A 14,915-nucleotide genomic window follows, 5' to 3' on the forward strand; every position below is an offset into this window, starting at 1 on the left:
GGTTGCGGAGCCAATATTTTGTACGCCATAGCTCGGACAATGTACCTTATAAGCGTAGGCCTGTGGTTTTCTTTGTGTCTCATGTTTTGTTCTACATGGTTATTGCATGGGTATTTGGTCAAATCAATTTTAATCGCTGGGTGGTGTATTGGGGAAGATGTTTCTTATGTTTAAGTCTGTTATCAATGATTACCATGTGGGGCGCAGTGCATCAACAGCAAGGGACTAACTCTGGCTGTTGGAACACACACTATCATGGCCACTACACTAAATGTTTATAACATTCTCACCTGGAATGTCTGGGGAATGGGTTCCTTACATAAGGGGCAACACATATTAGCACGCCTACATAGGTGAAGAGCACACATTGCTTACCTCCAGGAGACGCACCGCATCCTATTGGAAGCCCAGAAGCTACGAAAAAAATGGAGGGATCAACTTTTTCACACCTTATGCTAGGGAAGCTGCGATTTGGGTGCAGGCAGGAGTCCCCTTCTCGATCAAAGAATCCATAATTGACACACATGGCTGCTATGTGCTGTTGTGTGGAAGCTTGAACGATGCACCGATTGTGTTAGGCTGCATTTATGCACCAAATCATGAGCAGTACGTGTTTTTATTCTACTTGTTTATGACGCTGGCAGACTGGGCACATCTCCTCTGGGTGCTAGAAGGGGATTTCAATGCAATGATAGAGGTTCTTTTGTATCGCTTCCACCCCTCCCCCCTGCCCCCTTGCCCTCCACCCACCCTCCACCAAGTGCAGGGCTCGACTGGACAATCCAAGGCCTTGCGGCAGTGGGTGGCAAGCTGGGCCCTTGCTGATGTCTGGCGTGTCCACAATATAGGGATGAGGGAATACTCATTTTACTCCTGCCAGCACACATTACATTCCGCCTTGACAGGTTCCTCTGTGCTTCCTCTTTACAGCCTCAGGGTTCCCATTCCACATGCCTTGATAAGACACTGTCAGACCATAACCTGTTGAAGATCACACTGGCATGGGGCTAGGTTCAGGCTCCTATCCCCACATGGCGACTCCAACTGCAGCTTCTTGAAGGCACGGTGTTCTGTGATACATTGGCAACAACCCTTGACACATATTTTATAGGCATTTCCGGAACAGCCTCATTCAAACTAATTGGATAGGAAGATTTCAAGGTGGTAGTGCGGTGTGCGGCCATTAATACATTGATGGGTGCTCAGGGGGAGGTCTTGCAGGAGCTTACTTGAGTAGAGAATAGTTTGAGTCCATGGAGCTGGCAGTGGCACAACATTCTGACTCTGCTTCCCAACTCTAGGAAGCACAAGTGAATAATGCCGAACTCCTCGAACACCTCTGGCTTATAGACCATAGAACTTACACTCAGAAGACGCATACAGAAGCAGAGAAGTCAGGCCCGCTACTCGCCTGCTTTATTAAACTCGAACTGTCGCCCACCCCTATCCTCCTAATACATACACCGCGTCACAATCCAGTTACTGCCCAATTAGAAATCAATGCCGAATTTTGGAAATATTACACTGATTTATATAGTGCTCCACCCTCTGTCAAACTGGCTGCAATAACCTCCTACTTAAATCGGTTAACGTTCCCCCAGATTGCATTGTCTGATCGGAAGTCCTTGTGGCTCCCATATCTGCGAATAAGATACGAGGCACTATCAAGGAACTAGCTCGGAATAAAACACTGGGCACTAAAGATTGCCAATGGAATTTTGATTCTACAAATGCCACAAGTCTGATTCCCAGCCTCGTTAAGCTATGTAATATTTCACTAGAAGAAAGAGCTCTTCCTCCTTTGACTCGAGAGGCCCTAGTGACATCCCTGCTTAAGCCCGGCAAATCACCTAACAACATGTCCTCTTATAGGCCCCTCTCATTGTTGAATACTGAATATAAAATCCTTAGCGAGGTCCTGGCATGCCAATTGCGCTCTCTACTTCCCCCATTTGTTGCATGTGGACCAGTGTGGCGTTGCCCCCCGTCGCAGAACCTCCTTAAACATGCACCAACTGTTCCACATTATGGGCGCGATGAAGGAACATTGAACATTCACCGGATGCTTTCCCTCGATATCAGGCAAGCTTTTGGTTCCCTCAGTTGGGATTTCATTCTGTCAGCGCTTACCACTCACGGGATACCCCCAGCATATGCTATATATTCGGCCCCCACAGAAAGAGCTAAAATGGGATCCTATATTTCTGCCCCGTATGGGGTGTCACAAGGGACACAACAAGGTTGTCCACTGTTCCACCATTGTTTGTTTTAGCAGTGGACCCTCTTGCACAGTATTTCCATCAGAGGACTGTGGGTTGGGAGGGATCGCTATAGAACGCACGCTCCATTAGATATTGCTCTATGGACTATGGTACTATACTTTATTGACCCACGGGATGACCTGAGTGAGGCAGCCCAGGTGATGTCTGAATTCGGCAACTTGTCAGGTCTTAGTACAAATGCGGGTAAATCCTATGTGGTTTCCTTTAACTATACCTATTGGGATCCCTTGGTTTCGTTTGGGCCTCTGCAGATCCAGGTGGCTGCACAATCGTTTCACTTATTCGGTGTGCAGGTGTACTGCAGTCTCAAAAATATATTAGATAGCAATGTTCTCCAGACGATTGCTTCACTCAGATCAAAGGTGGGTCTTTGGACTACCATACCCCTGTTGGTGGTCGGCTGCCTGGCATTGGCTAAATTGGTTATGCTCCCTCGCCTGTTATACTACTTTGTGACTTTACCAAACCTGGTTCCTCCACGATTGTTCCGCATGCTAAACTCCTTGTTAATAGATCTAGTCTTGTGCACTGGTCATCGCAGACTTAGCCTGGCAAAGCTGCAGTTGCCGCCAGACCTGAAGTCCTAAAGTATAGTGGGACAGCTGCAATGGTTAACGTATTGGCTGGCAGGCCACAACCTGGAGGAAATTGGGTATACCACCTGCATGCTCAGTAGTGGATAATTGCACAAACTACTTTCTCCGGGCTCTTCTCTGCCCACGAGGGGCCCCCTTTTGCTATGTGTAGCGCTCTTTTATTGGAAAATCGCCTTGAGATATGCACACACTTACTGATACTATATGAACATAATATACCTTTGCGCGCCCTCCCAACTCCTTTGGGCACCTTGACAGCTGGGATGTTGCGTCTCTGGGATAAAGGGGAGGTCCTGTCTGTTGGTTAATGCCACACCCGGAGTCTACACAGGCTTACGGGTTGCCAGACACACTATTTTAACACATGCTAGCACTGTCGTATATGTACGTGTGCATTGGTCTCTGGACGGTACCGAGCCGGTGACACGAGTTGTTGCAAGCACTACATACTATGGGACATAGAAGACACCTGATCAGAAGTCTATATCGTGGACACCGTGCTCATCTTGAGTTTCCCATAGAGTCAGTCAAGCGGAGGTGGGAGGTGGACACTAACAGGGTGATCACGGATAAAGAATGGTTCTTTATTTTGCAGTACCCCAAGAAGGTTGTGCAATTCTCATTTTACATTCATACAGTAATCTATATTCCACAAGGCCTACTTCATTGCCCCACATAATTATTGTGATTTTCCCCGCAGCCTCCGCTGGGTGCCCCAGATGCCTCGCACTGGACGTAGATCTTGTACACACGTTGTGAGCCTGTCTTTCACTAGCAGTTTACTGATTTAAAGTAGGGACATCACTGTTAGTTCTGACAGGGAACGACCATTGGTGTACGCTAGAACAGTGTATCCTAGGTTTATATCCCAAATCAACCATGGTGACTACTTGTTTTGCAGATTTAACTTTGTTGCTGGCGAAACGATTGCTGGCAAGATACTGGAAATCCCAGTGGGTCCCCTCTGTTGCATGATGGAGGGAGGAGGTTGCGCATTGGGGACTGGCGGAAAGTGCTGCAATCCTTGAGAGGAATGTAGGGGACTACGTGAGAGGCCGATATCTCTGGAGTGGGATGACTTAATGTAAGCATTTAGGTTTAAAGCTTTTTATTAAGGCAAAACATAGGAGGGAAGGGGACAAAGAAGGGAGGGGTATGCACATTACAAACAAAAATGTCAAAGCGAAAGTAATCAAAGCATGGTAATGGACAGTGGCTACTGCAGATAAGGTTCCGTTGGGAAAAAGCTGAACATGTTTGCCACTGTCGGTGAGGCTTGAAAAGCTAAAGGAAGGAAAAGCAAGAAGCCAACGCTCCCTCCCCCCCTGAACCCTCCCCCCCACACCCCAACTCTCCCCAACTCCCTCCCAACCTCCCCCCGTCCAGTGCCTAAGCATTGATGCGTCCTGCTGCAATACCCCACCCCCCCACCCCATGAGTCCCCATCTCATGTCTGTTTAGTTGGTTGGGTCTACAGGAGGTGTTAGTCTCAGGAGTCTAAGGTACCTCGGACAGGTAAGTTCTCTAAATTCTGTGGTCAAGAGCGCATGAAAGGGTCGCCACAACTCATCAAATTGCTCCACGTCCCCCGCCACCATAAGCGATAGTTTTTCCATGCCTAGAACATGCCAAAGACTGTGGAGCCAGCCCGTGATGGAGGGGACTGTGGTGGTGCGCCAATGTATCAATATGTTGTGGATCGCCGATCCCAGTGCTATTGCTATTTGCCGACCTCTATGGGACTTCAGCGGGTACATTAGCCCATTCGGGAGGCCCAACAAAACATACGCCGGGAAGCGTGGCAATTCTACCTCAAAGTGAGCGTCTATCTCATCAATGATCTCCGTCCAGTATTCCCTCAACAGGGGGCAATCCCAAAGCACATGCGTGAGAGTCCCCGTCTGTCCACATTTCCTCCAACACGCCTTCCCAATATTCCTATTCATTTCATGTAGTCTCTCCGGGGTATAATACCAATACGTGGACACCTTTGTGAATGTTTCTGTGAGTCCTGTGTGGTATGCTGAGTGTCTCGCGCGGTATGCAATCTGGTCCCATTCCTTATGACTGAGCGTCCTCCCCAGCTCTCTATTCCAGCGTTCCATGCCAGGGTTATAAAAATGAAATGGGGGGGGTTGCAGGAATTTATAGAGGTCCGTGATCAGTTTGGCGTCAGAGGTGCGAGTTATTAACCACCTCTCGTACGGCCCCATCTGACTATCTGCAGTGTCTCGTACCTGCGGCTGGAGCGCCCAATGCCTAACCTGCATGTACCTTAACCTCTCTGCCTCAGTCAGTTGGAATTCCTGCTTCAGGTGCTGAAAAGGGACCACCCCCTCCGAGTCATACATCTGGAAGAGCGCACGGCAACCCGCTGCCCTCCAGTGCGTGAACGCGCCCGGTTCTAGACCTGGGGAGAAATCAGGGTTCTCTACTATCGGCGTGAAAGGCGAGGGGAATGTGGTGAGGTCGTGAACTTCATTAACAGCGTCCCACACTCTCAAGGGGAATCGCGTGACATAGGAAGCGTATAGGTTGGGGGGGGCGGTGGATCCGCCGCAAGAATGGCACCTCCTGTAAGGGACGCCCCGCCACCGCCTGGTCCTGAAAGAGCCAATGCTTGTCAGATTCCCATTTGCTCCATTCCACCAAGTAGCGCAACTGCGCTGCCTGAAAGTATTTCCGGAGATCTGGGATGCCAAGGCCTCCCGCCTCCGGGGCCAGTGTGGAGAGAACCCTCTTCATTCTCGGCTTGCGACCCTGCCAGATGAAACGTGCAATATCTGCTTGCGTCTGTCTGATCCATCCCGTAGGCGGTTGGAGCGGCAAGGCCCGAAAGAGATACAAGATCTGGGGCAAGACCGTCATCTTGACCGCAGCTATTCTGCCGAGCCAGGACAATATTCCTTTACCCCAGCGGGCTAGCTCTTCCTTGATTTTCCTGCCCAGAGATGCGTAATTGGCCGCTACCATTGCTTGCAGCGTCGGTGCTAACAGAATCCCCAGGTAAGGTACCAGGGATGACGGCCACTGCATAGGAAAAAGCCTCTGCAGATCTCGTCTCGTATCCGCTGTCAGGGACACATCCAGGGCCGCTGACTTGCCCATGTTCATCTTGAAGCCCGCCACTTTCGAGAAATCATCCAGTTCCTTAATGCATGCCGGGAGGGCCCGCGTCGGGTCATCCAGGGTCAATAGGACATCGTCCGCATAGAGACTAACCGTATGGACATATCGCCCCATCTTAACCCCTATCGCATCCGGGTTCTGGCGGATCCTCTGGGCAAACGGCTCCATATAAAGGGCAAAGAGAAGTGGGGAAAGTGGGCACCCTTGTCTAGTACCCCTTTCTATCTCGAAGCTGCGGGAGCTGCAGCCATTAACTCTAACTGTAGCCGAAGGGGACTTGTAACAATTAAAAATCCTCGAACAGAACTTCTCTCCAATACCCATCTTCCGGAGCACCTGTTCAAGATAGGGCCAATGAACGCGATCAAATGCTTTCTCCGCGTCCACCGCCAGCAACATTCTCTCTCCCGGAATCCGTGAGGCCTTCTCCAAGACGTGCACCACTCTCTTGCTATTATTGACTGTTTGTCGACCTGGGACAAATCCAGCCTGATCAGCCTCTACCAGGCCCGGCAGATGTAAAGCCAGTCTAGACGCCAGAATCCCTGTATATAGCTTTAGGTCAACATTCAGGAGGGATATTGGCCTGTACGAGCCGCAGAGGGTCCGGTCCTTCCCTGGCTTCGGAATTACCGAGACCGTTGCTCTTAATAGGTCCGGCGGAATGGCTCCCGGTGCAGAGAAGGAGTTGAATAAGCGGGCAAGGATAGGTGCCACAACCGGGCAAAAGGTCTTATAAAACAAGGACGTGTAACCGTCCGGGCCCGGGGCCTTACCATGCTTGAGCCTGGAGATGGCGGCTATCACCTCCTCTACGTGAATACTACGTTCCAGGTGCTCCGCCTGCGCTGGGTCCAGGGCCGGAAGGGCCACCGACTCCAGATAGTCCGCTGTATCTTGCGGCAAAGGGGGCTCCCCTGTGTAAAGGTCTTCATAGAACCTACGGAACATCTCCGCTACCGCTGCGTCTTCAGAGACCACCACCTCATCAGAATCCAGCAGTTCCTTTACCAGGTTACGCTGATGCACTATACGAAGCCTATTCGCCAGGAGTTTGCCACACCTATCCCCTCCCGTGTAAAACGCGTGTTTCAGGCGCAGCGCCGCGTATTCCGCCCTGTCCATATCTAACGATGATAAGAGTTTCCTAGCAGCCTTCAACTGTTTCCATATCCTAGGGGCCCCCGTACGGTGATGTACATGCTCCAGTTCTCTAACTTTGGAAGTCAGCTCCTCCCTCTTGCGCTGTCTCTCCCTATTCTCTGACGAGGAGATAGAGATAAACTCCCCTCTCAGGAACGCCTTCAACGCCGCCCACTGTGTCGCTAGCGAGGTGTCTGAGTTATCGTTATGTGTTTGGTACTCCCAGATCGACTCCTCAATGTGTTTCACAACAGTTTTTTTTATGTAAGAGGGTGTCCCTAAGGCGCCAGACACCGCGGGAGGGGGAGACCGGTGGGAGCACAAATGTACCCGCGACCGGCGCGTGATCTGATAATGAGAGGACCCCTATGTCCGCCGTCATAGCGGAGGCACACATCGGTCCGCTGACCAACAAGTGGTCCAACCGTGCATATGTCCGGTGTGCATGTGAATAGTAAGAATAGTCTCTACTCGTGGGGTGCAGTGTGCGCCAGAGGTCATGCAGGTCCAGATCAGCAAGCCGAGCCTTTCCTGCCTGTGAAAGTTCCCCAGTTTGCGGGTGTCTCTGCGTGGACCTATCAAGTGTGGAATCAAAAACTATGTTCAAATCACCCCCTAGAATGACATGTCTTTCCGGGGAGGCAGTCACGTCCACCAGCGCCGAGTCTAGAAAGCGCTCCTGGTGGTCATTCGGGCTGTACAAAGAGCCAACAGTAAACGTCACATCTCCCAGCTTGAGGCGATACGCCAACAGCCTCCCCTTTTGTTCTGCAAATTTGTAAAGCACCTCCCCCCTGAAGGAACTTGCTATCAATATGGCCACCCCCGCTTTCTTAGAGGTAGTGGAAGAGAAAAACTGTGTGGGAAACTTGTGAGAGCGCATCCTATGACAGCCCTGTGTTAACAAGTGGGTTTCCTGCAGGAGACAAATGTCTGCTTGTGTCCCCTCCAACAAAGACAAGATTGCCCTCCGTTTAACTGGATTGTTCAATCCCTTAACATTAAGGGTTACTACTTTCAGTGTCGCCATATTCCTGAAGGACAGTGTGCGCTAAGCAGTGGTCACCCAATTGGGGAGGGTAGGGCACGGGACGGCAGCGCAGGGGAGCTAAAGTGAAATAATGCAATAATATATAAGACCATGGACGATTTCCCCCCCTACCCCCAACTTCCCCCGAGCCAACCCCGTGGCAACTGGCCAACCCCCAACCCAAACTCGAACAACTCAATGTCCTGGTCATGTCCCAAAAAGGACAAGTCCGTGGAAAGTACAGAAAGTGGACGTCCGGCCACTCGTTCTTCCCGCCTCCCCCTCAACCCCCCTCCAGCCCCAAACCTGTCATCATCCGAAGCTATGTCCTTCTCCCCCCGCAGCGTTTCTACGCCGTCAAGGCTACACCGTTCGTGGCAGCAGAGTCCCTGGCCGCCTCTCTCAACGCGTTGGCCATTTCCGCTCTGATGGTAGGTGAATCCGGCCTCCCAGCGCTAGCCACCGATCTCCTTCTTGCCGTCCGCCGTCGTCCTCCTCGCTCTGAGCCTCTCCGGCAAGGCGTCGCTTCACCCTCCTCCGTAGCAGTGAGTCCCAGGACCTCACAGACGTCCTGCAAGGAGCGCAATTGGTGCATCACGCCGTTACAGCGAAAGATTAATGTAAGCATTTAAAGTACAGGACAGTGTACACTAGAGCAACATCACAGCCGCCTTACACCTACTTGATGGGTCCGCACAAGGGATGTTGCGGCTCTCCCCTACCCCCACAGTGTACCCTACCATACCCAAATCTTCTTGTCCAATCATACTTGTTTCTGCTCATGTTCCAGGGTGGGTGTAACTACCTGATCTGATGCCATACTATAGCTTGCGGCTTTGAGCAATAACAGGGCCTCCCTACTTACCTTATCCACTTTACATGTTCTTGCGATGATGACGACCCCATAATATCACATTAATCGTAGGAGGATGGCAGAAAGTTGTTGGAGGGAGAGAAATGGGATTGTGGTTACTTTTGCATGACATGTATGCCTGAATATGTAAACGGATACTGCTCAGTTCAGGTTGTGTGTACTGTAATGCTGAAAGTGATATTTCACCTATTATCTTACCTTCATGTATATGAATATGAAAGGTATGTATAAAAACTGCAATACATTTCTGTTTAAAAAAAAAAGAGGGAGAGGAATCTGAAGATAGTTATAGTATCCACAAGAATTACTATTTCTGAAGGATAACAACTGTTTCATATGACCGAAATTTGCTATTCGGTACTGGATTGTTTCTGAGTTTGAAGTCATTAAAATGTTATCTGCAGCGTAGCTCCCCATCTGCAGCAGAATCTCTATGAAAGAGGTATATACTGGGCTCCTCTTGCATCACTCTACAAGAAAATTGATAGGTAAAATATTTGGTGAAAATAAACAAAGGTGGCATCAAAGCGCTTTAAACCATGATTATAAGAAAAGTCCAAGGTTCACAGTCTTGTTCAAGCGGCTTTTTAAATAATTGTATGTTGAATATTGTATTTTTCTACATAGTATATCATTCGTACTCTATTATAACCCTAGCCTTAAATATATTTGTTTACAGCCTTGAGGAAGTCCGATGGACAAAACACTCGTTGGCTGTATAGATAACCCATTCTTTCTGTTGACTTTCAGGACCAAATGCAAACACAGCTTCAACAACAAGACTCTGTGCACCTTGGGCTTTTCTTCTAATTACATTATAGAGTGCTCTGATGCCATCTTTGTTTATCTTATGGGAGCTGGAGCCATTCGGCTGTCAGCTTTTTTGACACCCTGAGGTAGCTGGGGTGTTTTGGCATTGTAGTAGCACCACTTCTTATCTGTTCATACCGTTAACATGAGACGAGACTATACGCCCACTGTTTTTGTTGGATGCACAGCATCTTTCTTGTCTACAGCTACTGTAGTTTTGTATGCCATTTGGTAAAAATATTCATTCTGGAAAACCAATGTTACAGGTGAGTAAATGTCTGGAAGACAAATATTTTCTTGTTCTGTCCTCCAATTTCAAATGTGCTATTGATGTTTTAGTAAAGTTATGGCGCATAACACACTAATAAAACTGAATGGTCTCTTGAATAAGGAGATGAAATGCTATAGATAATTAGAATCTTATGTGATAAACGTGTTCTTAAGGATTAGTTGGCAATATTCCTTAAGAAGCTGATTAACCACAGGTGGCACTCCATAGCCTGAAGTGCATGCAGCCTTTGGCGCTAACCTGTTGTTAAATGTCCATCAACAAAGTGGCATTCACAAGCCAGCATAACAATTGTAACCAACTCCTTCCTTTAATTGTGGATATCAAGAAAACCTTATCACAAAAACTAAAGAAAGGATGCAGTGCTGTCAAGATGTGCATAATCTGTGCCAAAACGAGTTTGCTCTAAATGAATACTGATAAGCAAGCAATGTATTTGCTTTTCTCTTTTCAGGCCCGCTTCTTGCTTTCTAAAGTGAATCCTTCACAAACTCATAATAACATGTATGCATGGGGACAGGTAAGTGTCTAAAACCTTGTATTACACACCTGTTTTTTAAATTATAAGAAAGTAATTGTACTTATGTTGGTTGATTATGAAAAGTGTCAACAAAATCTTACAGTGCGCCCAATTTAGGAATACACTTAATAATACTTTAATCTGCTTCGGAAATGCAGCATGAAGTTAAGACTTTGATTCACCCATTCTCATTTTTCTCTATCACACTTATGGGCTTCTTCCATTTACCTGAGCCTCATCTTTTTATTTTTCATCCTTGCTTGTCTTTTCTGTGTGTTTCCTTTTCTTTTAGTTTGCCTATTCCAAGATTGCTGTGCAATTTTTTCAAAAACATTCCTATATTAGTTTTTTCCCACTCTTCATAACCTCATCACACAGAATGAAATACGTATAAAAATAATTGCAACATACTATGGGCATTACATATAAGAACATCAGTCCAATACGCAGAAGTGCTTTTCACATTTGATTATATAACATCACATCTGGGTAGATTTCTGACGATGCACTCAATACTACTACTTCTGGACAGGGGAGAATCTTCCTACACATGCCTGTAGGTAATCTCGCCCGACTCTTCTTTGAGTACTGCCAATCCTACTCATATCCTTAGCGTGGGGAACAGTGGGATCTCTTCTGGGTTTAGATACAAGTGAACCACCAGTCCCAAATCTAGGTATTGCGATAGATTTTCAGGGAAATATATCAGTTCTGCATGTATGTCCTCCAGTCTGCTAGATCTTCCTCTAAGTAATTATCTTAACAGATCAATTTGATACAAATCTCCTGTACTAGCCGATACTTTTCTATCTCTCAGAGCCATCCCTCTACCTTAGGGAGTTCAGCACACATATGGGGTATGGTCATTCTCCGTCCAGCAGATAAAATCATAAACTGCGCATTTTATTTTTGCTTTTTGACTTTAGCTTTAAATGTAGATATGCCCAGCACTCTTGTTGTTGGACTCACCTCATACTGCTATGGTGTAGCCCTAACTTATCATTCTGCCACTCCCTCTTCTTGACTTACATTCCGGGCATTTATCAGGTAAGTTTAAGTCTATGTTTTGCAAAATAGATCGGGGTTACATATGTACAGTTGATAATATTACACTATATTAGTAAAGCCTTGTTCTCTTCCAGGGGGTCCTCATCAATAGTCATAAGCACTGAATATTCCTGTCCATGTGCGTACCACACAAAACTTCAAATAAAAGACGGCGCTGACTCCCTGAATCTGAATCCAAACAATTTATTTAAATGATCAGTTGCTGCTTAGACGCGTTTCGGAAGCTTGCTCCCGCCTTGTTCACTACATCTGCATTACATTTTCCTTAGGTATTTATACACATACATGATTACATGGGTCCAATTACCATACTGGTTTCATCTAGCTGTTGCTAAGGTTACACGGTTACTCCCCATGTGTGGACATAGAGAAGTTCATGACTTGCACATTTTAGTATCATGGCAGTCTTTTTACACTCTTTATCAAAAAACGCAACTAAATTAAATTAAAACATTCCTTTGTGCCCTTATTCCAACACGTTTCTAATATGCTAAATGTTGAAACACACCCGCATATCAACACACGCTGCACCTCTGTGTTATTTAACCCCTTTGATGCTTGTGACAAGGTCAACTCGTCATGGGTGTTACCTGCGCTGTGCTTATGACGGTTGACCTTGTCACATAACAAGGGATTTTTAAAATTGCAGCACAGCACGGGAATGTGCTGTAGCAATGATGCGGTTAAAAACCATTTCTGCTTGTTAACACAAGTCCGGGTTGGGTATGTGTGAAACGGCTCATACCTGTCCCCGTTCATGTGTGTGATGTGGGCCGTGATTGGTTATAGTGTTAATACGGCTTGTATTTCTTCCTGATCATGTGCGGCCAGGCGGGGAGGTGAAATGAGTGGCGGCTTGCTTACGTGGTTACTTTCTCTGGCCTACTGCAAATTATAACATCAGACCGATACACAGAGTAAGTGTTTCCCTGAATGTATTACTTACAAACATTTAACGAGGACAGTGCCCGTTATACTCGCAGTACCTCTTAGTCTCTCAATGAGTGCCACAGCCGCTGTAATACCTCCCGAGTTTTCAGCACAGTGCATGTGTGTATATGCCACCCGCTATGATGTAGGAATTTGTTCCACATTAAAACCTCCGTTTTGTATCCTGATTAGCGTATGAGCCCATTGACTCCAAGTGGAGCCACTAACTTAGGACTTGTGTTTGTTGTGTCCGTGGTGATGAGTGATGGGTGATGGGTGATTGTGACAGTGACGTGAAGTGATGAATGTTTGAAAATATTGTGAGTGCGATGTCCCTTATTTACATGTGAGGTGATTTTTATTAATAAAGTATGTGAACTGCAGATGTTAAAGAATGGTACTTGGGAAAGAGACAGTCCTGGCTGGATTACAGGTGTACACTCAGGGCTTCATCCGCATTCAGACCGAATGGGATCTTGGAGTTCAGAAGAATTATGTATCTGGACTCCAGGCGGCGTAGAGCTAGTTTACGGTTTCCCCCTCTGATGTTTCTGGGGATACTGTCAATGACGAAATATGTTAGGCCTTGGGCGTTCCCTGCATGTGTCTCATGGATGTGCCTTGCTACAGGGTATGCTGGGTCGTTGTTTGTGATTGCCCGCAAGTGCTGCAAGATTCTCACGTGCACTGGATGAATTGTGGAACCTCCGTATCTTTTACCACACACACGTCAGCACGTACACTGCATACTCTGTTTTACATGAGAATTGCTCCCTGATGGTGTATGGTGTCCGTCTAAAGGGCACATCGACTTTGGCGGTGTTTATGCCGTGGTTACAGGCCTTGCATTTGCTGCATTTTTTTTAAGCCTTTCTGGGATTGTAGCCAGTTATTTGGCTTTTTTATGGCAGGGGTATATATATATATATATATATATATATATATATATATATATATATATATATATATATATATATATATATATATATATATATATATATATATATATATATATATATATATATATATATATATATATATATATATATATATATATATATATATATATATATATATATATATATATATATATATATATATATATATATATATATATATATATATATATATATATATATATATATATATATATATATATATATATATATATATATATATATATATATATATATATATATATATATATATATATATATATATATATATCTCTTCAGAGCCACTTGGCAAGGTCCCCCACCAGAGTATCCACGGCACAGAGGGATTCCACAGCACGGCAAGTTTCTTTCAGATAATTTTTATTTCTTCTCTGTCACCATGTGCAAAAAAACAAAAGGACTGTCAAATATATATATAATTATTTCTCATACCAATGCAGCTCCTAATAGGAGGCTAAACAATGTAATAACACACATAAAAGCTGTATTTGCAAGTATATAAAAACACAAGAGGGCAAGTAGCACTTGAACTCTGTTTTGTTTTTTTTGTAAAATGAACTCTGTTTTTTAATGAGTAAAACTCATGAAGAGTAAACCTGCAAATAAAGTAGACATTTTTAGCCTACAGGCTGCATTGCAAACCAATAGCATAGAAAATGAAAGCATTTTCACACAAAAAACTGGCACCGTGCCTTTAAGGCAGCCATGACCCCTAGCTTCCCCTCATGCCTCAGGGGTGATAGTTAGGTCAGTTGTACTTTCCGGCTCCTTCAGTCAGGACCCTGGATTCGCAGCTCTCATTTTTTTGACTTACTGTCAAAAAATATCTCTTGCATTTCTAGTTTTTGTGCTTTAACTCAACATCTTTGTGCCTTAGAGTGAGAGTGACACCTTTTTTGAGTTCCAGAACAGGTATATTCTCTTCAGAAATGCCTTCTTTATTTGATCCTTGCCCTGCATGTGGCAAGAAGAAGGGCAGATCATGCCCTGTGTGTATTCTCTGCCTTCCTGATTCTCACTCTTCTAACAGCTGCCATCATTGTAAGAAGTTGTTTAGAAGGACCATCAAGGACAGGGAGAGGATTCGACTTTATGGCCTCTCTGAAAGAGGTAGGTCTCCTGTGAGGCAGCAGATGAAGAGAACTCAGTTGACGTCAAGAGGAAAAGTCCCGACCTGTTCTCTGTCAGCATCTGGATCGACGTTGAAGCTGCCAAGGATGAAGAAATCTGCGGCGAAGACTTTGGTGATGCCGGCGCATCATCAAACATCGATGATGTTATCATCGGC

General features: G+C 46.0%; 1 protein-coding gene across 1 annotated transcript in view; it reads left to right on the plus strand.

The window, feature by feature from the left end:
- The window catches only part of SEC23A (SEC23 homolog A, COPII component), a 981,910-nt gene that overhangs the window by 903,210 nt on the left and 63,785 nt on the right, over positions 1 to 14,915 (plus strand). The window contains exon 19 of the mRNA XM_086937358.1: positions 10,608 to 10,673. Within this exon, the coding sequence (XP_086793484.1) occupies positions 10,608 to 10,673 (66 nt within the window). The remainder of the gene's footprint in view (positions 1 to 10,607; positions 10,674 to 14,915) is intronic.

This window comes from Lissotriton vulgaris, chromosome 9 (assembly GCF_964263255.1).
Source record: "Lissotriton vulgaris chromosome 9, aLisVul1.2, whole genome shotgun sequence".
Taxonomy (NCBI): domain Eukaryota; kingdom Metazoa; phylum Chordata; class Amphibia; order Caudata; family Salamandridae; genus Lissotriton; species Lissotriton vulgaris.